The sequence below is a fragment of the Polypterus senegalus genome, chromosome 13 (genome assembly GCF_016835505.1).
Source record: "Polypterus senegalus isolate Bchr_013 chromosome 13, ASM1683550v1, whole genome shotgun sequence".
Taxonomy (NCBI): domain Eukaryota; kingdom Metazoa; phylum Chordata; class Cladistia; order Polypteriformes; family Polypteridae; genus Polypterus; species Polypterus senegalus.
Window position 1 is genome coordinate 152157026 of NC_053166.1, and position 27530 is coordinate 152184555.

The 27530-nt window shown below is 41.2% G+C and overlaps 1 protein-coding gene across 2 annotated transcripts in view; it reads right to left on the bottom strand.

The window, feature by feature from the left end:
- Positions 1–27530, bottom strand: part of LOC120542213 (ankyrin repeat and fibronectin type-III domain-containing protein 1) — a 338184-nt gene that overhangs the window by 276525 nt on the left and 34129 nt on the right. Inside the window, exon 3 of one of the 2 annotated variants that reach the window (XM_039774508.1) lies at positions 25726–25952. The exons of the other annotated variant lie outside the window; for it this stretch is intronic. Within the exon in view, the coding sequence (XP_039630442.1) occupies positions 25726–25952 (227 nt within the window). The remainder of the gene's footprint in view (positions 1–25725; positions 25953–27530) is intronic. 2 annotated transcript variants of the gene reach the window in all.

The window sequence follows — 27530 nt, forward strand, 5'->3', positions numbered from 1 at the left end:
GCCTTCAGAAGGCATTCAGAGCCCTTTACTTTTCCCATTTGGTTACGTTACAGCCTTATGCTAAAATCACTTAAATTCATTTTTGCTGTCTTCCAATACCACTCGTAAGCCCAGAATGACACAGAATTTTACAAATGTTTTAAAATAGAAAACTGAAATAACACAACTATTGAAACCCTTTGCTGTGACACTTGGCACAGGTGCATCCCCTTCTACCGATCATCCTTGAGATGTTTCTGCAGCTTGTTTGGAGTCCACTGTGGTCAATTCAATTCAATAGACATGATTAGGAAAGGCACACACCTATCTATAGAGGCCAGAACCAAGCCATGAAGTCAAAGGAATTGCACGCGGAGCTTAGAGGCAGGATTGTGTCAGCACAGATTCAGAGAAGGCTACAAGAAATTGTCTACAGCACTGAAGGTTCCAAGAACAGAATGGCCTCCATAATTCTTATTTAGAACACCCATGATTCTTCCTGTCCAGCAGAGCTTAGCAATCAGGGGAGAAAGGCAGTAATTAAAACCCAATGGTCATTCTGGCTTGCCTACAGAGATCCTACATAGAGACGTAACAAACTTCTGCAACACTCCAGTAATGTGGGATTTATGGCAGAGTGGCCAGATGACACATTAAGGCCCTCTTGGAGTTTACAAAAAAGCACCTGAAGGGCTGTTGGATTATGAGAAACAAGAATAACTGGTCTAATGAGACCAAGATTTGAGCTGTTTAGCCTCGATTGTGAGCGTCAAGTCTGGAGAAAATTATACACTGCTTATCACCTGGGCAATACTATCCCAATAGTGAAGCATGGGAGTGGAAGCATCTTACTGGTAGAACAACAACAGGGATTGGGACACTTGTCAGGGTTGAAGGAAAGCTGAACAGAGTAAAGTACAGAGATACATTTAATAAAAATCTGCTCCAGAGCGACCTGGACTTAAGCGTGGACCAAAGGTTCACCTGACAACATCACAATTTCCATAAACACAAAGCAACATAGTAGTAGTTGTGTTACGAGACAACTTTGTGAAAGTTCTTGAGTGGCTGAGTGAGGGCCCAGATTTGAACCCAATCAAACAACTCTGGAGAGACCTGAAAATAGTTGTCTCCATCCATCCCAACAGAGCTTGTGAGGGCCTGCAGAGAAGAATGGCAGAAAATCCCCAAATCCAGGTGTATGATGCTTATTACATTAGGCCTCAGAAGACTGTGGGCTGGAATGGCTGCCAAATAGTCTTCTTTACTGAATAAAAAATCTAAATAAATGTGTCACTGCGATATTTCAGCTTTTTAGTTTTAATAAAGATGCAAAAATTCATAAGGTCCTGTTTTTGCTTTGTCATTCTGTGGTGTTGAGTGTTACTTGGTGAGGGATAAACAGAACTCAAACAATTTTAGCAAATGGCTGAAATCAAACCTAATGTTTAAAATGGGGAGGGGTCTGAATACTTTCTGAAGGTACTGTACATAAAGCATATATATATATATGCTTTATCTACAGTGATCCCTCGCTATATCAGGCTTCGACTTTCGCGGCTTCACTCTATCGCAATTTTTTTCTCATACACGCTTACGTCACTACATATGCACTTTCTGAGAACTGTTATCTAAGCCCTACGATGGCTCCTAAACGTGCTGCTTTTTCTAAGCCTTCTGATAATAAAACTAAGCGCCGGAGGAAGATGCTTACTATCCAGGAGAAGGTGAAACTCTTGGATATGATTAAAGATGGCAATACCCTACAAAAGAAGCAAGTGTGACATTACACAGAGGAATATGAGCAAAGAAAGAGGTTGTAAGACTCAAAGGGAGAAACTGGGCACACTGGTTGATTCTCCACCTTCCAGCATGACAGCTGTTTTTACACGCCAACCTGATCTTGACATTTTGTTGATCACAATGAGAAGGACATTGAGAGACCATACAGCTCAGTAAGATGAAGTTTTGCTCCTTAAAAACTAAGCGCTGGAGGAAGATGCTTACTATCCAGGAGAAGGTGAAACTCTTGGATATGATTAAAGATGGCAATACCCTACAAAAGCCTCCTCACGCATATGAAAAGACAGCGCCAGCAACTGCCTATCAAGATGTTCTTCAGCCGCGCACTCTGACACCCACTGCCTACTCCTGGTACTTCTTCACTGAAGACAACAACGCACCTGCTGAAGATACTGCACCACCTCTGAAGACTCTCCTACTGAGGTCATGCCTTCATAGGTTAGTGGTGGTTAGTGGTTGTGTGCAATTAAATGTACAGTACAATAATCTACTAGATAAAAGCGGTCGGGATTGTCCTTCCGTCCCGTGAGTGGAAAGCGTAGCGGTGTGCCTGATGTACACATGGAGCGCACAAAAATTGAGGATAAAAGTCGGTCACCTTAAAAGGCGAGTGCGCCTAGTAATATGATATTTGTAACGTCTAATATGTCTTATTTTCTCTTATTTTGTCTAGTATATTGGGTAATACGAGTGTAATGGTGACTAAAGGGTGTTATTTCATGTCTAGAGGGCTGTAATAATGTTAAAAAACATATTTAGAAGGTCGTAAACAGGTTTTCTATACTCTAACTGTATATATATATATATATATATATACAGGGTGACACAGAAAAACGGGAACTTTTAAAAAACCCAATAAAAATAGAAGAAATCCAACAAAAAAAATGTATTGACAGCAATTGAACCACTACAACTTGCCTTTTAAGAGACAGTAATCCAAATTATCAATTATGTCCCATAGATGGTGTCCTCCTGTACGTATGCATTCTTCCAATCTGCTGTTGAGGTTGAGCTGATCTCAGCTGGGATACCACGAATTTCGTCTTGAATTCTTTGTTTTAATTCATTCAGTGTCCTTGGCTGAGTCGTGTAGACCCGACTCTTAAGGTAGCCACACAAGAAACAATCACAAACGGACAAATCTGGTGATCTTAAGAGCCAGAGAATGTCACCGAATCTTGAGATGACACGGTTACCGAACAATTCTCGCAAAGCTGCCATTGATTGCCTTGCAATTGATTAGTAAATTACTAAATGGCGAGATTGTTTACAGCTCAAGGTCATTGTTCCGCAGTGAAGCCAACTGTACATGGCTGCCACTACGCATTTCAAAAGTTCCTGTTTTTCTGTGTCACCCTGTATATATATATATCAGAAACAGAGAATATTTAAATTAAATTCAGTTTTCATTGTATACCTTTCTGCTCCAGCCACTGTCAATATTGGATTTGTACATTCACCCCATGCCTGCAGAGCTCTCCGAATAGGACCTAAAACTAATTACAGCAGCATCAGACAAAGCAGTGACCATAGCTAGTTTAGACAGCAGTTCATCATCTACACACGCTCTTGAGCCTACAATTTAGGACAAGGATAAGGACAATTTATTGTAGCTAAATAACTTCACATACGCATCTCTGAAATGTTTGGGAGAGAACTGAAGGAAACAGGAGGTCACATGCAAACTCCTTGTAGTGCCTAAGCCACTGTAGAACGCAACACTTAGCACTTTGTCACCACACTGCCTTTACAGAAACAGTTCAGGGAACAATCAGGGCTGAAACAGGAGACCTTAAAGGAAAATAAATCACAATTTATGAATGTGACATTGGAGCCTGTTTGCCTCTGGGCTGCATGAAGAACACTAAACTATGTCAGCAGATGTTGCAGGATATGATGTGAGGTTGTGGGGAGTTATAGCCAGTGCACTAGGGAATAAACACTGAAACCAAGAAAACATTTCAGAAAAGTGTGATACAATTGACAGATAGGGCTTAATAACACAGATATCTGTGGAGAAAGGATCATGGGAGTTGTTTCAGTAACCAAGGAGCAACAATGGGCTGATGGATGTGAGGCTGAGGTTTGTGAAATTCTGGAATTCAGTGCTGAATTCGGTGGTGTGAGAAATGTTAGAGGTTTGTCTAAACGGTGGAGAGTCTGCCACTATAGGACTTTTCCTCCTGTGTGTCAAATTCAGTTACTTTTTCCTTTCTGCAGTGACTCCTGAACTCATAAAACAGAACTCCACTTGGACACTTCTGTGCTCGGTGCTCCCTTCGCCATTCTTGTTTCTAATGGGTTCAGAATGCATTAGATATAGGATTCATTTCTGTTATGTTTCATCCACGGTGAGGCATTTTTGGAGTGATTCATTTTGTAATGATTTGTTTGAGGTCACAGTAAAGATCCATAAACCAGTCCAGGGCCTTCCTTAGTCTGCCCAGAGAAGGCCTCAGCCACGGCAGCCTGACCTTAAACTCCACTTGCTGGCTTTGGCTTACACCGGCCTAAAAGGTGTTTATGCTTCAAAAGTTCAAAATAAGCTTTAATGTCCCAAAGATTTATCAAAATTGCCTCTCTTGGTGAAGGAAACCATAAACCTCTGGACAGAGAGACAAATTCAACAAAGAATCTGTTATGTTAGCATTGCTGACAAGGATTTTTCTCTGTGAACCAAGAGATGGGCATCTTTTAAACAGGCAAAAGTCAAAATCAGGAGATAAAACACACAAGTGTGAAAACCAATATGAGAAGCAAAATTCGTAGTCAAATATTTATATTACAAAAGTCAAAATTTAAAGATTATTAAATAAAAGAAGATCCTAACACAAAGCTTTCAAAAAGGGTTTTGATATCTGCAGCTTAGATGAGGAAGTGAACACTTGGCTGACCTTTCAACCTTTTGCTTTGTGACCTCCAAGGACAGGCCCCTCACAACACTGAGTGTCATACTAAAATGGGAGATGGTGAAATTCTAAAACTTTAGGCTGAAATATAACAAAACGATGAAAAGCAACAAAAACAAACTGGGATTTCTGAAATATGATTATGAATTATGAAATTATGAATCCTAATCTTCAACCCCAAAGAAAGTCCTATGCTGCAAATCTCAGAAAATGATGCAGAGAAAGCGTTAAAAAGTAAACAGGAATAGGTCTTTATAATTGAAAAATGTATTTTATGTCCGACAAAGAAAGAGCAAAAGAAGGCAAAAAAGGTTTGCCTAAATGAAGAACCAAATCAAACATTTTTTGAATTGCATTCCAATAAATAGAATCCAAAAAAACAGAAGTAAAATCCTGAAACCAGTATAACAGGTCCGTGTACTTTTTGGTATTTAAAATTTCATTTTAGAAGCAAACATGAAAAAACGAAAATGAAAGGAATTTTCAGATTTAGATTTTTGATTAAAGAATAAAATGAGGGAAAAATAAGGTATTTTGTAATTCTGTGGTAACAAATAGCAGTCATAAACTTAAAATTACACATACTTTTCTGAATTTATTTGTGATTCAAATAATGAATCTGTTATAGCTCAAAAACAACAAAACCAACGCATTTTTGTTGTCTGAAAACGGAGGTACTTCTTCTTCTGCGCGATTTTTGAAGACACGTGCGAACCTCCCAACGTATTCCTCACAAGACATCGATCAACAGCCTTGAAGTTACACTGCATGGCATCAGCAGAGGATGGACCGTTACTTTGTTTTTCAGAACAGTAAAAGAGTGACACTCTTTAAAAATAAAAATACAAGCTTTGCAAACTTTGCTTCACTGATGTAACAGCTCGAATATGAACATTATTGTTGTTACTTACTGTGAAACAGCCAACATTTGGTGATTTCATTTACTAACAGCAAGTCTGGCAATTTTTAGAGTGCTAGCATTTTGAATGGTTGCCCATTGACTTTTACCGGCTACTATAGCTAGTAAACGTTTGAGTATTAACAGTGCAAAAGTGTAACATGTTAGTAGAGCGACGTGATTTACAGAAAGTTTTCTTAACATGTGTTACATTTGTCAATGAGGAACCATTCACACATTTACACACATTCAAAATGCTAGCACTATAAAAATTGCCAGACTTAGTGTTAGTAAATGAAATCACCAAATGTTCGCTGTTTCACAGTAAGTAATAACAATAATGTTCATAAAAAAACTGCTACATCAATGAAGCAAAGTTTGTATTTTACTGGAAAGATGCGACTCCGTTTTCTGCAGTCATGTCCTCGTCCCAGAGTGTCACTCTTTTACTGTTCTGAAAAACAACGTGATGGTCCATCCTCTGCTGATGCCAGTGTAACTTCAAGGCCGTCGGTCGATGTCTTGTGAGGAGGACGTTGGGAGGTTCGCACGTGTCGTCAAAAATCATGCAGAAGAAGAAGTACTTACGGTTTCAGACAACGAAAATGCATCTGTTTTATTGTTTTTGAGCTATTACACTTTCATTATTTGAATCACAAATAAATCCAGAAAAGTGTGTGTAATTTGAACTTTATGACTGCTATTTGTTATCACAGAATTACAAAATACCTTATTTTCTCTCATTTTATTCTTTAATCAAAAATCTAAATCTGAAAATTCCTTTCATTTTCGTTTTTTCGTTTTTGCTTCTAAAATGAAATTTCAAATACCAAAAAGTACACGGACCAGAACAGTACTCATTTTGATATGTACTCCATAAACCATAAACCACTGACACGTGTGGGTTTATTCCACATGTTGACTGTTTCAGTTTTCAAAATACTGACTTATTTCCGACTTTGTTAAATAAAATAAATGACTGAAGGCTCCACTCCTTAACCTGACAATATAACGGCCGCGGTGGTCCTTCAGCAGTGACATCAGATTGGCCTGCCTCTTGGGTTTCCACCCACAAAACACAGCAAAAAATAACACCGTAAAATACAGACACACTAAATAGTTAAGAAGAACATCAATATTAATAAAAATACATAATTACAATAAACATTTAAAGAAGCCAAAACACACACAGGCTACCACATAACAGCTGCTAGTCTGAGAATCCTTAAAAGCAAGTGTGACATTACACAGAGGAATATGAGCAAAGAAAGAGGATGTAAGACTCAAAGGGAGGAACTGGGCACACTGGTTGATTCTCCACCTTCCAGCATGACAGCTGTTTTTACACGCCAACCTGATCTTGACATTTTGTTGATCGCAATGAGAAGGACATTGAGAGACCATACAGCTCAGTAAGATGAAGTTTTGCTCCTTAAAAACTAAGCGCCGGAGGAAGATGCTTACTATCCAGGAGAAGGTGAAACTCTTGGATATGATTAAAGATGGCAATACCCTACAAAAGAAGCAAGTGTGACATTACACAGAGGAATATGAGCAAAGAAAGAGGTTGTAAGACTCAAAGGGAAGAACTGGGCACACTGGTTGATTCTCCACCTTCCAGCATGACAGCTGTTTTTACACGCCAACCTGATCTTGACATTTTGTTGATCACAATGAGAAGGACATTGAGAGACCATACAGCTCAGTAAGATGAAGTTTTGCTCCTTAAATTGCGTTGTGTTTATCACAGTAAAGGCTAGTGACACGAGCAGTGGCTCGATGTGGCCATTCTCTTTCATACACATTGCTGTATCTTGTGGTTCATTTCTTTGTAGTCACTTTCAGTGCCTTTACATGCACAAACATAATCAGTTTAAGGTGAATAACTCAGCTAAGGCAAAAACCTGATTTCATAATAATCAGCGTTTACACGGGCAAGTCATCTTCGGGAGTTTGCCTTTGATTAAACACTCCAACATGATTAAACTGCACAAAAAAGAGTTAAAGGTCATCATCGGCCACCGTGAATCAGAAAATAAGCATGCCGCCTGTGATCATTGTCTTGTGATTTATAAATGTGTTTAGTCAAATTAACGGTTTATTTATAGGTTTAAATTACCAGGTTGCACACAGCACACTCTGCACTGCTTAGCCATGCAATTGAGACCTTCAAAGGACCGGCACGTGTGCTTCTTGCCTCACACCCAGTGCTGCTAGAATAATAATATTTTTACCTTCAATAAGATATGTGTTAGTTTACTTGTTGCTTCAAAAAGTAATCAGACTACGTAACACGCGTCACTTTTAATGAGTTAGCCTACTGCTCTTGAGGTTGCGTTGCTGTGCTTAGCACTGTACATTCAGCTCATCAACAGACATTTAGTGATTTCTGAAATATTGACTGATTATTTCAGCCAGAAGATGGAATAATGAGATAGGCTGAACTTTTGCATCTGGAAATGTATTTTGATTCTACTTGTGACTGCTGAAAGCACGTGAGAAGCAAATAAATGTACAGGCAGTACGGTACATTGGACATGCACTGATGCCGAAATTCTTAATGGTGACCCGGTTAAGGATTTACGTGGCCACATAGTCAGTTTATTGTCAGAGTTAATCTACCTGTTTATCAGGTTTCCCAGAAGATAAAAACCCAATTTCCATCCATCCATCCATCCGTTATCCAACCCGCTATATCCTAACTACAGGGTCACGGGGGGGGGTCTGCTGGAGCCAATCCCAGCCAACACAGGGCGCAAAGCAGGAAACAAACCCCAAGCAGGGCGCCACCCAATTTCTCTAATCGGAATAAGAGTTTACATAACATTTTAGAAATCAGGTTTCCGTGAATAACTGGGTTATTGAAGCGCATGTAAACGTGCTAACTGACTACAAATATTAATTATGACCTGCACCTTTAAAGCAACATACCGTGAAGTTACTATGCAGATCTTGGGGTCTATTCCATGCTGAATAACTAAACAAATTAGTAATAAATGCATTTAAGATCAATTGATGAATAAAAAGGCCCAAGTCTTACCCCAAAGCAGAAGCGGCTCATCACATGTGAACGATGTTGTACTTGAAATCAGCAAAGTTATACCACAACCTGCCAAATGGATGGCAATGAATGTCCAACAGCTTTTTATGAGTGTTCAGTATGTGTAATAGTAGTGCAGACCAACAAAATGTCTTGTTTTTCACTTAATAGACTTTTATGGCGCCCGCCATCAGCTACCCTTGGAGTTTTGTATTTTCTTGATGGCCTTACTGCTTCTTTTGTTCAGGTAGCTGATTTCTCTCCATCAGAAGCTGCACAAATACTCCCCAGATCAATAGCTTCAGAGCGCTGTTGTGTGGGTAGACCAAACGTTTTGCAGAACCAGCAGCAGTTAATTTGCTACTACTGTTGTTTCTCCTCCGTTTAACAAGATCCCTATGTCTTTCTCCTGCTTTCAGGACTTCTGCTGTGACCTGTCAGATAGGTATGTTGGCCACTTGAACTCCAAAGACTTGCTCTACTTTCGTGTTCTGTACCAAGCTTCTCCTTTTTCTTGAACATCCACAAATGCAGCTTTAGATATCAATGTCATCATTGTTTCACCTGCCCGGTTTCTGAAGTCATAGGAGGTGGTCTCATCCATTCTGTGTAAGAGGTTGGCTCCAGTACTTGCGGCATATCATATTCCTTCTCTCTTCCACTTGAAAGCTGAACCCTAATTACAAAGGCCTTACTGCTAATGAGGTAACGGGAGCTTGCTTGTGTTTCAGAATACCATTTGTCAATACAATAGAAATGTTTTATTATTAATCCCACCAGTATCCCTCTGCTCCTTTAACCTTCTGCCACTGCAATCTCACATGTAGCAGGCGCTTTAGAAAGTGAAGCCACAAATGTGCTACCTATGAAATGTTGAGTATCTACCTATCAATTATTGATCCTGCTCCCAAGTCAAATCCAGCGGCAGCAGCAGCAGTGTGTGGCAGGAGAACCACCTTAGGGGGGTCTACGGTGTCTGCTCAGGGACCGAACGTCTGAAGTTACTTACAGCGACTTCAGAAAGTCTTCAGACCCTTCACTTTTTTCGTATTTTGTTATATTTCCACCTTGTACTAAAACTGCTTAAATTATTTTTTTATTGACCAACACTCAAAGCCCCAGAATAACAACCCAAAAACATGATTTTAAGACTTTTTACAACAAAAATTCAAATAAACTGAAATCTCACATCGACAAAAATATTCAGACCATTTGCTATGACACTTGAAATCTGGCCGAGGTTCATCCCATTCTGTTGATAATCATTGAGATGTTTGGAGTCCACCTGTGGTCAATTCAATTGACTGGACATGATTAGGTGAGACACCCACCTGTCTGTAGAAGATCCTACAGGTGAGCATAAACCAAGTCATGAGGTTGTTGGAATCGCCTGCAGAGCTTTAAGAGACAGGATTGTGTCAAGGCTACCAAAGAATTCCTGTGACATTGAAGGTTCCCAAAAACACAGTGGCCTCTATAAATATTTAAATGGAAGAAGAACTCGATGGTTAGTCTGACTCAGCTCCGGAGAACCTGTGTGAAGATGGAAGAAACTTCCACAAGGATAGCCACCTCTGCCACACTACACCAATCTGGGTTTTACGGCAGAGTGGCCAGATACAGTAGAAGCCTCTCTCTTGTAAAAGACACATGAAAGCCTAACATTCTCTCAGACTGTGAGAAACAAGACTCTCTGGTCTGAAGAAACTAAGATCGAACTGTATTGTCTCAAATCTAAGTATTATGCGTGTAGGATCCAGGCGCCAGTCATCACCTGCACAACCTACAGGCCTATCTGAAAAAGCAGGAACCCAGCAAGATATGCGCGACCATAAGATGTCCAAAAAAGAAAGGGAAAAGATAGATGGATAAGAAAGGCAGAATTAGATAGATAGATAGACAGACAGATAGATAGATAGATAACAAAAGCACTATATAATAGATAGATAGATGCTTCACCATAGACAGATAGATAGATAGATAGACAGATAGACAGACAGACAGACAGACAGACAGACAGACAGAAGATAGATAGATACTCGGGCCTTGAAACCTGAAACATCGATCAAAAAATCAGACCTAACTTATACGCCTGTTCAAAACTGCGGCACTTAATTTTTTTTTAACATCTTCTTACCTCCTCCAATCTCTCATCAGTTTCTCAGATGCATCGAATTTTGCTGCAGCAGCGCAGTTACCAATTTCTTTTGCTACTTCAATGACGTTTAATTTAAAACTAGCTTCATATTTTCTTCTGATTGAAGATAAGGGATGCTCTTACGATAAAGGTGTATGATGGTGTGAGATTCAAAAAACACAAATCGGTGCAAACGTCGCCTCGGAATAGTTCAGGTATTACCATGTGGTCATGTAGGCACAATCGAGAGAGAGAGAGGTTAGAAGCACACGCTGATACCGCGCATGGCCGCACCCACTTAGAAAAAAGGCCGTGTGCTCCGTGGTTACTCTCTCAGGTGGGCGTTAGCATATCAAAATCTCTTGTACTAATAGCATGAGTTTTTCGCATTCAACTTATACAACTGAAATTATAAAATGGCAGAAATTATACTGTAAAATGAAGTCCCGACTTATCAGCGGGAGAACTTATCCGCGAGTATATACGGTAGATAGAACATTATGTGTTACCTGGGGAAAATTTCACTTTTTACAGAAGCTCTTTAAATAAACAAATCTATAAATAGATATATATATATATAGATATATATATATATATATATATATATATATATATATATACAAACTCACTATGGTCTGAACACACACTAGAATGACTACAAAGGAAGAAATTTTGTAAAGAAAGAAAACTACTTATTTAGCAGTCTCAGTGAGACATTATGCAAACATATCGCTGTCGGTGTAAAGGAGCCCTCATCACATTTCTTGACACACTTCTTTGTCTGGTAGTCCACAGTGTTGGTGTGTCACAGAGAGGATGTGCAGCATTGTTCACGTTTCGTTTTCGTTCTTTCTTCCACTACTACCTCCAGGAGGTCCAGAGTGCATTGCATAACTGCCCTTTTAATGAGCTTATTGATTTAATATTTTTGCTTAATAAATATTTTATAGCAACCAGTTATATACAATAATAATAGTGATATCAGAATATAACAGCATTTTTAATATCTCTCTATTATAAAAAAAATCTTGGAAGGCTTGGAAGGAGACGATATGTGATTTTCTCGGAGACACTTTAATGTCCAGTGAGACAAAAGAACAGCTGCTGTACAGGCTTTTAAATGATCGACGCACAGCAAGGCAAGCAGAACACGCAGCTTAGCAGCAGCAAGACAGCAAGACAGCAGCTGATCCAACCGCATCTCCTTAGCATGCGTTCAGTCCTGCCCCCCACTTCACAACGCGAGCGGCACAGACTTCAAGTGGCTGGCGTGTAGTGTGCCCTGGGGGAGGGGGTGGTCGAGCGAAGCGAGCAGGGGGCAAAGCCCCCTAGTAATGTCATTAAAAACAAACCCAGATAGGATTATGGTAGCTGAAACAGTTTTCCTAGACACCAGATTCCAACTCAAGTGTTATAAAAATTGCATTTTTTAATAGTGTTAATTATTGGCAATAGAGAGAATAAGATTAATTATAGTTGATTATCCAAAATACGGCGGCATGGTGGTGCAGTGGGTAGCGCTGCTACCTCGCAGTTAGGAGACCCGGGTTCGCTTCCCGGTTCCTCCCTGCGTGGAGTTTGCGTGTTCTCCCCGTGTCTGCGTGGGTTTCCTCCCACAGTCCAAAGACATGCAGGTTAGGTGCATTGGCGATCCTAAATTGTGCTTGGGGTGTTTGTGTGTGTGTGTATGCACCCTTTGGTGGGCTGGTGCCCTGCCTGGGGTTTGTTTCCTGCCTTACGCCCTGTGTTGGCAGGGATTGGCTCTGGCAGACCTCCGTGACCCTGATGTTTGGATATAGCAGGTTGGATAATGGATGGATAGCCAAAATACATTTTAAAATTGTACATATTTGGTATCTCTTGTCCTGTGTATACATTCAGCATCATTACCAAGAGTGAAAGCATCATTCGTATTCGGCTGACTACCTGTCTCTGAAGGTGCCTCCTTTTGACTCCTTGTGTGTCTCAACCTCCCTTGTCTTGTACTTCCTCTGCTGATCACATCACCAAAGCCAAACTGACCAATCAGATTGCTTGGAGAAGTTGAACATGCACACACGTAGACGTAATATTTTATCATATAGCAGACATTTGTTAAAGATAATATTTTTGAATGATGTGGCCGTGAAAGACTTCAATTCTGTTTTGAAGTCTCAAACTAAAATTCCACATTCCTCACCCAATACCCCAAAACACAGCCAGAATCCTCCATCCTCCATCCTGTTCGTGAAATGACACACACTGAAGTTACAGACTTTTCTTTGAATCTTTTTGGATGTGCTTGATTATGGTCATGTAAGGCTGGTGCAACGAATCCTCACAGTGAGGTGGAGGGCCATAAAAGCAGCTTGGCAAAAGAACTCCAACGAGTATACAGCCGGGAAAATGATGGAGGCCAAAATCGGAGAAATGAACCTTCTCTTCAGAACTGAGGATTTATGTACCAGCCTTGCAGCTCAAAGACCAGTGGAGAATGAGAATCCTACAACCAGCACTCTGGCACTTATATTAGCCATTATATTCTACAATATTAAATTACCTTTAAAGAAAGTAAATCTTTTGAAATGATTCACTTTTGAGTATATAACCAGAGGTGTGTGCAGGGTCTTCTGAAAAAATGGAATTTCTTTTCACATTTACATTGTATTTCAAAAATAATAATAGTAGTATGAGCGAGTCAGATTTAATAGTGCTCTGGTCCCGGAAATGTAGAGAGGACAACCAGCAAAAGTAAAACGAGTTACTTTTAATTTAGCAACACAAATTAAAAATATTATTCATACAATAGCTGTCGATCAGCACTATATTAGCTACCCAGAAATTCAGATTTTGTAGGATATTCCCATCAGGTACATTAGGACAAGCAAGTAGTGAGTGAAACAAGATGGGCCTGAGCAGTTGTGAAGTTCTAAGTGGGGAAAAAGTAGGCTAAGAACAGAAGTGTATTCAGGGAGTGTAGGAGCACCACCTTGTGGTCAACATAAAGAGTGTACATAAACTGAATTTGCTTATGCGATACCTTTTATCCAGTGTCTCTGAGACAATGTCACACCGCAAAACTCTGCTGGACAAAGTAGGTTAAGGAAATGAATATATGGAACATGTGTGACGGAATTTAAAATGCCCAAAAAAAAAAAAATAAAAACCCTTTTCTCTATCTTTCAGTTTAGAGCACTTAGCTGCATTTTTTGGGGACAGGATCTCAATCCACATGGTTTGCCGTGCGGTGGGTGCAGCAACACTCTGTAATCAGCGCATGCTCCCAACTATCTATCTATTAATTATTAAAATTTGCAATGTGGGGTCGAGGAGATTCACAGCCTGCACCTTTTGATTCCTCTAAGAAAAATGAACGCTTTGAAAGAACATCGCCTAATCATTTATCACTTTGCAAACCTGCAACGCTTTGCACATGTTGAGTCCAGAGCCGATCCTGCTAGCACTGAACGCTTTGATTTGTGAGTTTTAGTAGGAGAGCTGCAACGCTTTCATCCCATAGGTACTGCTATTCATCGATTTACTTTCTAAAACTGCTTATTTCAATGCAAGGCCAAGGGGAGCCTGAGTCTGTACAGACTACGTTGGGTTCAAGACGAAATGCCAGCGCAATGCAGGATCTGCTCAGTCACAGTGAGTTGCCAGTTACGTTGATCTGCTTATCATTCAGATGTGTAAGGAAAATAGAAATACCCTGCAAAAAAAACACCCAGACATGCTGCTTGGCCCAGAAGATAAATTACAGCACCCCCTTGAAAGATCTGACATTTTATTGTTATACAAGCTTGAATCCTGGTGGGTTCAATTTATTGACACTGATGAACAGAAAAAGTCTTTTTACTGTCAAAGTGAAAAAGATCTTTGCAAAGTGGTACAAACTAACTACAAATATAAAACATGAAATCATTGATTTCTTAAGTATTTAGCCCCTTCAAGTCAGTAAAGAGCAGCAATGCCAGCCTGATGAGCGTGCTCAGAGCTCTCTTTCTCTACCAAATTTGCACACTCACACACTACCATTTTTTATACTGTATTTATATCTACTCTTTGTATAGAAAATCCTAAGCCTAAAAGTGCAGCGATTTTGTTCAACGATTTTATGTCACGTTTTTGTCACACTTTAAATCGGGCTTATTTTAATATATATGTTTGGTATCATTCTTTTTAGAATTTATCGAACTTTAATGTGATGTTAGATTTTCGTATTCTTATTCAGTTTTTTAAATTCTAAACTAAAAAATATCAAGAACTCACATCCTGCAAGACAAGACGTTGTGCCAAAAGATTTAACCACGCTTGGGACCGGAAATAAAAGACAAAGAGTAGGACAGCTGCTGTTTGAAGCAGATCACATGGCACGGCACAGCACGGCAGCAGCAGCTGATCGAGCAAAGAGCAGATAAGAAAAACAACTGTGTTTGTTTCCCACTGTATCACCGTTTAAGAGGGGGTTTCGAAGGAGCGACCGTGTCTCCTTCCATTCAGCCCCACTCTTCACAACGCGAGCGGCAGAGACTTGACATGGCTGACATGTAGCACAGGCCGGGGAGGTTAGCAAGCAAAGCGAGCAGGGGGACCCTATAATGTGTATATATATATATATATATATATATATATATATATATATATGTGTGCTGATAGGCCGATCGATTGTCTGTTTTAATCACCTGTTTGATTTCTTTGCAACACAACATTTGGAGCATCTTCTGAAATCCACAGAATGGTGAGTGCATTCCGCTTCAACATTTGTTGGCATACTTTCATCAGTAATAATTACAGCCTAATGGGACAAAATTACATTTCGGATTCCTGAAATATTATTACTGTATATATATATTTGATTTTAGGATATTTTAAATATGTTTTGAAAAGTAAAAGTTCAAATTAGATACTTCTACATTTTAATATTATCTAGTCAAAATGAGAACAAGAAGTGTCTTGTAATGTCTACCATGTATTTAATAATGCAAGAGATTCAAAAAGTCTTCCGAGCGCCTTACTTTCTGAACATTTTAGTGAGTTATGTATTTCATTTTAAAATTAATACATTTGCCATTTTTGCTATTTATTCTACACTCAATAACCAACAAAGAGAGAGTGAAAATGTGTTTTCAGCAAGGTTTGCATCTTTATTAAAAATCAGAAACTGAAATCTCTCATTCATATATATACTGCTCAAAAGAATTAAAGGAACACTTTTTAATCAGAGTATAGCATAAAGTCAATGAAACTTATGGGATATTAATCTGGTCAGTTAAGTAGCAGAGGGGGTTGTTAATCAGTTTCAGCTGCTGTGGTGTTCATGAAATTAACAACAGATGCACTAGAGGGGCAACAATGAGATGACCCCCAAAACAGGAATGGTTTAACAGGTGGAGGCCACTGACATTTTTCCCTCCTCATCTTTTCTGACTGTTTCTTCACTAGTTTTGCATTTGGCTACAGTCAGTGTCACTACTGGTAGCATGAGGCGATACCTGGACCCTACAGAGGTTGCACAGGTAGTCCAACTTCTCCAGGATGGCACATCAATACGTGTCATTGCCAGAAGGTTTGCTGTGTCTCCCTGCACAGTCTCAAGGGCATGGAGGAGATTCTAGGAGACAAGCAGTTACTCTAGGAGAGCTGGAGAGGGCCATAGAAGGTCCATAACCCATCAGCAGGACCAGTATCTGCTCCTTTGGGCAAGGAGGAACAGGATGAGCACTGCCAGAGCCCTACAAAATGACCTCCAGCAGGCCACTGGTGTGAATGTCTCTGACCAAACAACCAGAAAGACTTCATGAGGGTGACCCAAGGGCCCCATGTCCTCTAATGGGCTCTGAGCTCACTGCCCAGCAGCATGCAGCTCGATTGGCATTCACCATAGAATACCAGAATTGGCAGATGCACCACTGGTGCCCTGTGCTTTTTACAGATGAGAGCAGGTTCACCCTGAGCACGTGACAGAAGTGAAAGGGTCTGGAGAAGCCATGGAGAACATTATGCTGCCTGTAACATCATTCAGCATGAGCAGTTTGGTGGTGGGTTAATGATTGTCTGGGGAGGCATATCCATGGAGGGTCACACAGACCGCTACAGGCTTGACAAAGGCACCTTGGCTGCCATTAGGTATCAGGATGAAATCCTTGGACCCATTGTCAGACCCTATGCTGGTACAGTGGCTCCTGGTGCACGACAATTCCTGGCCTCATGTGGTGAGAGTATGCAGGCAGTTCCTGGAGGATGAAGGAATTGATACCATTGACTGGCCACCACACTTTCCTGACCTAAATCAATAGAACACCTCTGGGACATTATGTTTTGGTCCATCCAATGCCACCAGGTTGCACCTCAGACTGTCCAGGAGCTCAGTGATGCCCTGGTCCAGATCTGGGAGGAGATCCCCCACAACACCATCTGTCATCTCATTAGACGCATGCACCGATGTTGTCAGGCATGTATACAAGAACACAGGGGCCATACAAAGTGCTGCGTACAATTTGGAGTTGCTGCAATTCAATTTTGGCAAAATGGACTAGCCTGCCACATCATTTTTTCACTCTGATTTTTGGGGCGTCTTTGAATTCAGGGCTCTGTAGGTTGATCATTTTCATTTCCATCAAACGATGTGGCATCCTTTCGTTCCTAACACATTACCCAGTCTATATCAGTATAGATATCCAGGAGGATTTATTTTTCCCATTGAGATCTGATGTGTTTTCAAAGTGTTCCTTTAATTTTTTTGAGCAGTTTATAAGTATTCAGAGTGTAGACGGATGGCCAGAAACTGCAAATATATCTATTTAAAATTGAATCTACAGTACAACAAAATAAATTGTACAGAAAGTGAAGGAGTATGAATGCCTCCTAAATCCACTGAACATCCATCAAACAGCCCCTCTGATCTGAGCATCAATCTACATTTTAAACACGTGTAACAACCATTTTCTCAGCTTTATTTTCAGACATGTTTAATGTCTTACTGAGAAAATGCTGACTTTGAAAAGACAATTATCCCTGTTCCAATGAAAGTAAAGCTGAACAGTTACAGTGATGACCAACTGGTGTCATTCCCATTGTGATGAAAAGCTTTGAGAAAGGCAGACTCAGTTATTAAAGTCCTCAGTCATCCTGCCCAGAGAGTTTTCTCTTTCCGCTCCAACCTGACTGATGGTTTGGACCTACCAACACTTGGCCCACCAGATTCAATGTGCAGGTTTTAATCTTTTAGTCATATGGCTACTCCATAGCTAACACTTTACTGGGCAGAGCTGATATGTTTTTTGTTGCATTTAACATACACTCAGTGATCAAATCCTTAGGAATACTAGACTAATACTGGATGAAACCTCCTTTTGCCCTCAAAACAGCCTCAAGTCTGCATGGTATGGACTCCACAAGATGTTGGAAACAATCCTTTGAAATTCTGGTCGACGCTGACATGATTTTATCACAGAGTTTCTGCAGATTTGTCAGCTGCACATTCATTCTACCGAATTCCCAAGGTGTTCTGCTGGACCCAGATCTTGTGTTTGGGAAGGCCACTGAAGAACACTTGTTGTGTTCATGAAACCAGTTTGCTATGTCGTGTGGTGCGTTATCATGCTGGCAGTCGCCTTTTGAAGATGGTCAACTTTAAGTAACAATAGACAAATAAGCTGAGTGATCAGACCAGGCTACCTTTTTCCAGTCTTCAGCTGTCCGATTTTGGTGAGCCTGTGTCCACCTAAGCCTCAGCTTTCTGTTCTTGGCTGCCTGGAGTGAAACACGACGTGTTCTTCTGCTGTTGTAGCCTGTCCACCTCAAGGTTTGATGTCTTGTGCTTTCTGAGATGCTCGTCACAGTTGTACAGAGTGATTATCTGAGTTACTGTAGCCTTCCTGTCAGCTCTAGCCATTCTCCTTGACCACTCTCATCACCAATACACTTCCATCGACAGGATTGCCCTTCACGGGATGTTTTTTGTTTTTCTGAGTAAACCCTTGAGAATGTTGTTTGTGAAGATCCCAGGAGATCAGCAATTAGAGAAATACTCAAACCAGGCCACCCGGCACCAACAATCATGCCACCGTCCAAATTACTGAAATGACATTTGATCTTCATTCTTGTGTCTGATGTGAACATGAACTGAAGCTCCTGACCTGTGTCTGCATCATTTTATACATTGTGCTTCTGCCATATGATTGGCTGATTAGATAATTGCATTGATAAGCAGGTGTACAGGTGCTCCTCATAATTTGCTCCATGAGAGTAAGTTGTGTTTGTTATCTGTTTCTGTCATTAGTCTGTGAGAGACACGCAGCTAAGAATCTCACTATATTGTGTGCACGTGACAATAAATTTGAATTATTACGGAAGGTGGGCTGCCATTGTTGTGCTCCCACCTTTGTATTATGTGACTTATACACTCACCTAAAGGATTATTAGGAACACCTGTTCAATTTCTCATTAATGCAATTATCTAATCAACCAATCACATGGCAGTTGCTTCAATGCATTTAGGGGTGTGGTCCTGGTCAAGACAATCTCCTGAACTCCAAACTGAATGTCAGAATGGGAAAGAAAGGGATTTAAGCAATTTTTAGCATGGCATGGTTGTTGGTGCCAGACGGGCCGGTCTGAGTATTTCACAATCTGCACAGTTACTGGGATTTTCACACACAACCATTTCTAGGGTTTACAAAGAATGGTGTGAAAAGGGAAAAACATCCAGTATGCGGCAGTCCTGTGGGTGAAAATGCCTTGTTGATGCTAGAGGTCAGAGGAGAATGGGCCGACTGATTCAAGCTGATAGAAGAGCAACTTTGACTGAAATAACCACTCGTTACAACCGAGGTATGCAGCAAAGCATTTGTGAAGCCACAACACACACAACCTTGAGGTGGATGGGCTACAACAGCAGAAGACCCCACCGGGTACCACTCATCTCCACTACAAATAGGAAAAAGAGGCTACAATTTGCATGAGCTCACCAAAATTGGACAGCTGAAGACTGGAAAAATGTTGCCTGGTCTGATGAGTCTCGATTTCTGTTGAGACATTCAAATGGTAGAGTCAGAATTTGGCGTAAACAGAATGAGAACATGGATCCATCGTGCCTTGTTACCACTGTGCAGGCTGGTGGTGGTGGTGTAATGGTGTGGGGGGTGTTTTCTTTGCACACTTTAGGCCCCTTAGTGCCAATTGGGCATCGTTTAAATGCCACGGGCTACCTGAGCATTGTTTCTGACCATGTCCATCCCTTCATGACCACCATGTACCCATCCTCTGATGGCTACTTCCAGCAGGATAATGCACCATGTCACAAAGCTTGAATCATTTCAAATCGGTTTCTTGAACATGACAATGAGTTCACTGTACTAAAATGGCCCCCACAGTCACCTGATCTCAACCCAATAGAGCATCTTTGGGATGTGGTGGAACGGGAGCTTCGTGCCCTGGATGTGCATCCCACAAATCTCCATCAACTGCAACATGCTATCCTATCAATATGGGCCAACATTTCTAAAGAATGCTTTCAGCACCTTGTTGAATCAATGCCACGTAGAATTAAGGCAGTTCTGAAGGCGAAAGGGGGTCAAACACCGTATTAGTATGGTGGTCCTAATAATCCTTTAGGTGAGTGTATGTGTCTCACATAGCCCAGCCATCCCATAAGCCTAGACTGAGCATAGAATCAAAAGTGGATGTGCCACAGGCCTGGTGATATGGGACACTGATTAAGGCCCCTACATTACTGTGCAGGAACAAGTTAAGGATAATGGATGTGGAGCTTGAAAACCGCAGAGCACCTGATGTCCAAGCAGAAGTTTCCCCCTGGTTGCCACATGCAGTGGGTAGAACTGCTTATTCACAGTATGACTGAGGCCCAAAGGGTTGGGTCTTTTTCAATCAGACCTAACTGACCATAAAAAGGGGACAACCTGGGGACTCTTAAGATGGGATTTTTTATCCCTGAAGTTCTTGTGGAAGCCACAGGATAGTTTAGTCTGCTTAGTCCTCCTATCAGGGCTGCGTGACTTTCTTTTGTGACTTCCTTTCTCCTCTTAAGCGATATTCCCTGGTTTTGTTTTTCCTGTATATTCTGTCCTACTGGAGTTGTCATGTTTCACTTAAAATGAAGATTTCAAAGAAAAAAATGACGACTTTTAATTGGGTGTGATGGTGCTACTGCCGATTTTGCGTCTGCTTTCTTTCACAGCTCTGCTGCATGGAAGTCACACCGAGGATCAGAATCTGACAACAGAGCACAATATTTATTTGGAGTAACACTGCTCAGTCTAGCGTTATCGAACGCTTTACTGTGAATCGTGTCAGCTAAGATTCAGCCGACCGGTTTTCAGAAGAAGAAAAATGACTTGTTTTCATGCCTTGTTTGGATCCATTTTTATTTTAAGCCTCGGTAAGCAGCAGTCTGACACTTGTGTTTTGACCCTACAAAATGAAACATTGATACGTAAGTTGTATGTGCCTAAGGAAAAATAAAAAAGGAAGCGTGGCAAGGAGAAGCTGTGAAGTCCACATGTGCTAAGATTACCAATAAACAGAAAAAAATAGCTTAGCGAAAAAGCTGAACTGATTAGCAACAATAAAAAGACCCTAAACCAGGAAAACAAGCAGCTGTGGAGGACAGGCCAAGGTTGGTTCGTGCTGTTGTGAACAAGTTAGCTTCAAAGTCGAAGATGTGCTGCTTTCAGAAGAGTCCAAGTTAATCAGCTAGCAATGGCAATTGCATGTATTTTGGCTCATTGTTTCCAGCATCATCTCCACTGATAAGACAGGACAAAGTATGTGGGGTATGAGGGACGAGCCAGCATCACAGCCAGTGTGGGCACCGCTCTCTTACCTGGCCAGGAGGCTTTGATAATTGTCGATCAGGGAGGGAATGACAATATCTCCTTTCATTCATTACAATGTCCTAACAGTCACTGAGTTACACCTGGGATGGACTTGTGTACCGGAAAGGACATCCCAGTGGGTGACTGCCTACTATATTCAGAGTGTCCCTCTATACACTGGGTGGCAAGCCCCATTATAGACACCTGCGGGGCAACATGAGAGTTGTGGTCCCATGGGCCTGCCCTGTCACTCGAGGGGAGCTGTCGGGTAGTGATAATACAGGGACTGCTGGGGTCCTGCCTGACCAGGAAGTGCTTCCTGGAGGCAGTGGGTTAAGCACCGGAAGCACTGCCAGGTCAAGAGTTAAAAGAGAGCCCTCCACTTGGTTCTGGGAGTTGGAGCTGGGAGGAAGAAGACAACACTCACTTGGAGGAGTTAAAAAGGGATTAGAAACAGAACGAAGGGTTGTATTGTTGCGATTAAGTAAACAAGACCTGTGGAAACGTACTTTGTTTAATACAAATACCTTCATTTGAACCCAGACCGACTATCTGTGTGTAGTTGTCTGAAGTTTTGGAGCTCAGTGATGCCCCCTACAGTCCACAATGGGCATTGCTGTGCACCCCTCAGGGGTTTTCAACAGTAAGACATTTACTATATTGGACTTCGGAGCCAAAATCACTTATCAGTGTAGTGTCCATAAACAGAGCAACAACTTTCTTCCATTATTTTCACCACAGAATAAAAGAACACAGCAACCACTATCACAGTCCAAGTAGTTTACAGAAGGACCGTCACAAGGCATCTCAGCTTCATTGTCATGTTCACTAAAGAATCAAGAAATGCATCATAAAATATTGCAGCCATATTGCCACACTCGCTAGGAGAGCAAACACCAGATGTTTTAATCTAACCATCACGCTTGCTGCTTAATACAGGAGGACAGTCACCAGACGCTTCAAAGTCACTGCTCCACTTGCTACAAGATACAAAATAAAGCAGAAAATCACCGGTTATTGCAGCCCTACCACCATACTTTTCTACATAATAATAGAGGACTGTTACAATGCATTTCAAGCCCACTTCACAATAACAGAGAGCAATCACCATCAGTTTCAGCTTCACTGCCACGCCCGCTTCAGAATAAAAGAGACCACTTGGTACAGCTTCAGTGCCACAGAAAGGAGAGCAGTCACTAGATGTTTCGGCGCCAGTGCTGCACTTGCTGCAGAATGAAGGACAAGTCACCCCATTCTCACGTCCTATTGATATCTCTAAAGAAAAAGAAAGGGTTACAAAGAGCAAATATGGGTTTAGAAAGAGACTTGAGAGGGTAGATGAAAATTTGAAATGGCGTAAGTAAAGTGAGTGACGGGTCTGCAGTAAGGACAGAGGATGCGTCACTGGAGGGTTTCACACAAATTTTACAGCCACATTCTCTACATGGGGCACTTAAAATAAGGGGTTAATATTTTGGCTGACCTGCCTCAACAGGGCCAAACTGTCTTCTGTGCTCTTGCGAACAATATCTCTCATTTTGTAAGACTGACTTTTTATGTACATCTTATTTTTCATGTTCATTTTTGATATAGGCATTTTATTTCTCTCCATTATAAAAAAAAAAAAATCCTGTGGAATGAATGACTAAGAGACGATACGTGATCTTCAAGTTAAGATCACGAAAGACAAATAAAAGAACCGCGAGACGAAAGAGAATGGGCAAAAAAAAAACAAAACAGTAGTGTAAAGGGAAGCAGCACACACAGATACAGTGCATATAAAGCATATAAAGGACAATACGTTATAAATGAAACCAACGACAAGTTTAATTTCAAAGAAAACACAATTCGGTCAGGTATATATTTATGATGACGGAGAAGCGATCACAACGCGAGCAGCAGAGACACAAAGTAGGAAAAAGAACAGCGGCTGTAAAGGCTTTAAAAAGTTCAAAGGGCAGCACGACAGCATACCCGTCCCGGCCCCAAACACGCACAAATAGCGTTATATGTCCTGCAAGAAAGAATTTAACCACACCCGGGGCCATAAATAAAGGACAAGTATTGTTTTTACAACGTCACGCGAGACCAGGCAGTGAGCCATCATTTAAAACAAGTCCACAGACATCTAACCTAGCAGTTGTTGGATTGCATCTGTCAGACAAGCATCATGTGCTCCCAGCTCTTAAAACAACGACAAGAGACAAGCGAAACGTGCAGCTCGCCAACAGCAGGAAGACAGCAGGTGATGCGACGGCATATCCTTAGCATGCGTTCAGCTGCCCCCCCCTTCACAACGAGAGCAGCATGATACGTCTGACGAGGAAGAGATGTAACCACGCATGGTGTCGAAAATAAAGGGCAAGTATTGTTTTTACAAAAGTGTTTAAAGTAAAAGTGAAAATAATGCATAAGTAACAATTCCCAAGAAAATAACAATCTCTTTAAATTGTATATTGCCTACCTAAGCTAAAGTCATACCTGATGGAGGATCGCAGGAATCGTTGGAAAGAGGGGTCCTTTCATTGGATTAGTGCTATTTCAGATGTGGAATGGTAAAATGGGAGAGGCAGCTTGATGAATGAGGTCTCCAGGACTCTAAACAAATCTAAATCATATTATGTGATATCATCTAATGTGAAATTCTACTCCGTACTTCTAGAATTTTTATTTTCATACTGTATTGAGGATTTATTCTGTTCTATGTAGTGTACTGTATTGTATTGCCCCCCTTCTTTTCGACACCCACTGCACGCCCAACCTACCTGGAAAGGGGTCTGTCTTTGAACTGCCTTTCCCAAGGTTTCTTCGATTTTTTTCCCTACAAGGGTTTTTTTTTTGGGGGAGTTTTTACTGGTCTTCTTAGAGGGTCAAGGCTGGGGGGCTGTCAGGAGGCAGAGCCTGTTAAAGCCCATTGCGGCACTCCTTGTGTGATTTTGGGCTATATAAAAAATACATTGTATTGTATTGTATATCTGGTAAACTAAACACGGGGGTGGGCGAGCAAAGCGAGCAGGGGGCAGAGCCCCCTAGTATGTATATATATATACAGTATATACTGTCATTGTTCTATTGGAAGTTGAACCTTCAGCCCAGTCTGAGGTCCAGAGCACTCTGGTGCAGGCTTTTATTCAGGATTTCTCTGTTCTTTGCTCTGCTCATCTTTCCCATTATGCTACTTTGTGGTAACTTATAAATATTTATGAATGGGGTGAAGCCTTAAATTAAAATACACAATAATGTGTAAACAAGAAGCTGTAAAGCCAGTTATAGAACAAACTGATACTGAACCATTAGCTGGATGAATCAATCGACAGTGATGACGATGTGAATTGGTCATCAGACGTTGACACGGATAGTGAAACTGATGCATATGGCACTCACTGTACAAACATACTGCCATGATTTACCTGGTGAATTTGATGGCTTGGAGATTCGCTGTGGGTGCAAGTAGATGTGTGGCAAAAGGCAAAATGGCTGCATTCGAGTGGAAAGACAAGAAAGATGTTCGTACCCTAAGCACCACTCGCAATACACCAACTGTCAATGTTTGTTTTAGGGGAAATGTGGAATCTTGAGCTGTGGTAGCCTACAATAACACAATGGGCATGTCCATCATGTGGATCAGGCACTGAGATTCTACCTTTTCAGAGCAAGAAGCTCTGAAGACATACTGTATTATAAGAAAAATACGCAAAAAAGCACACTTTTATTGTCCCAAATATAATACTGGGCAGTGCGTTGGTGACTGTTTCTAAACGTGTCACACAAAGGATGTATACTAAATCTGCATCAGTACAGCCGTGGATACTAGACAGACCTTTCCGACTGTATTTATGTTGACATTTTACACATATGTTAGACATAATAGCATAATAACATATACTGAAAACATACGTAGATGTGAGGAGAACCTCACAGTATTGGGTTTAACAGCACGTACAGCGGACATCTCAGCAGAAAATGTGTGAATCAAATGCTTGGAACGCTGCAGCACCGTGACCCATGACCTTCAGCACCATGACCCATGAACTTCAGTAATGTGACCCACTCAATGGCATCAACAAAACTCATTCTATGCAGCCTGGGCACGAGTGTAGGAATGAAGACGGCAAGGTTAGTAAACACTTAAGTTAACTTACAAACTTTCTCTTCAGCTTGCATTTCACTTGCTCCACGCTGTCCCCGACACATGCTGTCCCCAAGTCTTTCACATCCAGGCTGTAGTCCACAGAGAAGCTCTTTTGCATGCAGGCCTCACGGAAGTGCATACGCCTGACTGGAGACTGGGAATGCACCTCGGACTCTGTCTGGACTCCCCACACTTCCACATCTTTATCACCATCATGATCAGTGGGATATGAGTCTCCTGTAAGATTGGAGAACAGCATAAATGTGTTAGCTTTTTTTTTTTTTATATACGTTTACAGTACATCAGAGCCAGTGCAGAGTTTCATCCTCAAATGAGGAAAATAAAAAGCTGTGCCTCAGCCAGATAAATGAATGAATAAATGAACCTGACGCGTAGCATGTTCTCCTGACACCTCCTGTCTACTGTAGTCTGTCAGGGCCAGACGTGATTCTCTAATAAGAATACACATCTGGGGACAAAACGTTAAAAAGTGTGACGTGAACACTGACGATTTCAAAGGCTTCGCCCACAGGGCTACTTCCTGAAACACCCGCCCCAAATTACTCCAGGCTGTGTGTTTTAAATCACTGCCGGAGTTTCAAGGAGAGACCAAAAGATACTCAACAAAAGACATGACGCCGAGAAAAAATGAAAAGATAAAATCAGTTCAGGATCTTAGTTGCACAAGGTAGCTGAAGCATTATGATTCATTTCCATGTCAGAATGAGCACTGCATCAGTAGAAACAGACAGACGCACCCATGTACACCATCACACGTTTGCCTCTGTCTGCTACAATACCTTTCTGTCCTTATCACTATTGCATCACTATGTGACATACTTTAACAATAAAAAATAGAGTTCAGATAAGCATTGCAGTCCTTGTGTATACAATGTGTTAAAATGCTGGCATGGCATGTTTGCCTTTCCAATTAGACAGTAATGTTAAATTTCTTTAGTTATTTGTTTAGCATGTTGAGCATGGTCACGGTGCTATATCAATAAAATGTATTATTATTATTATTATTATTTACAAATGCAGTCAGAATGCGGATGTTGTGCAGCCTTGTCTGTGCTTTACTAGTGGTGTTGGGCAGATTTGTTGATCCAGGTGTTTTGAGCACTGAAATCTGCATCTTCTGGGACTCTTCATTATTGTAACAGTTGTCCGTTTGACAGAGTGTGACAAGCCGTTTACTTAAAATGCATATTTTGTAGTTCATATTTTCACAGATATAACTGCCAGTTCTTTGAACCTTAGATCAATGTTTCCATTGTCGTAGTAATGCTGCACAACAGAGAGCACACACAGCACGTGTGACAACATATCATTCATATTTACCATTCTTCCATTGATGCCGTGGAATGCCATTTTTTCCCCTCCATCCATCCATTTTCTAACCCGCTGAATCCGAATACAGAGCCAATCCCAGCCAACACAGGGCACAAGGCAGGAACCAATCCTGGGCAGGGTGCCAACCCACCGCAGGACACACACAAACACCAAGCACACACTAGGGCCAATTTAGAATCACCAATCCACCTAACCTGCATGTCTTTGGATTGTGGGAGGAAACCCACACAGACACGGGGAGAACATGCAAACTCCACGCAGGGAGGACCCGGGAAGTGAACCCGGGTCTCCTAACTTCGAGGCAGCAGCGCTACCACTGCGCCACCGTGCTGCCCCCATTTTTTCCCCTGCATCAGGTTATTTTTATTTTTAAAACATACCAACATCATGCCTTTACTCATCTAATATGTTTTTTTAGGAGACTTTTAAACCATAGACGGTTCATCGTAAGCCGAAGCTTGC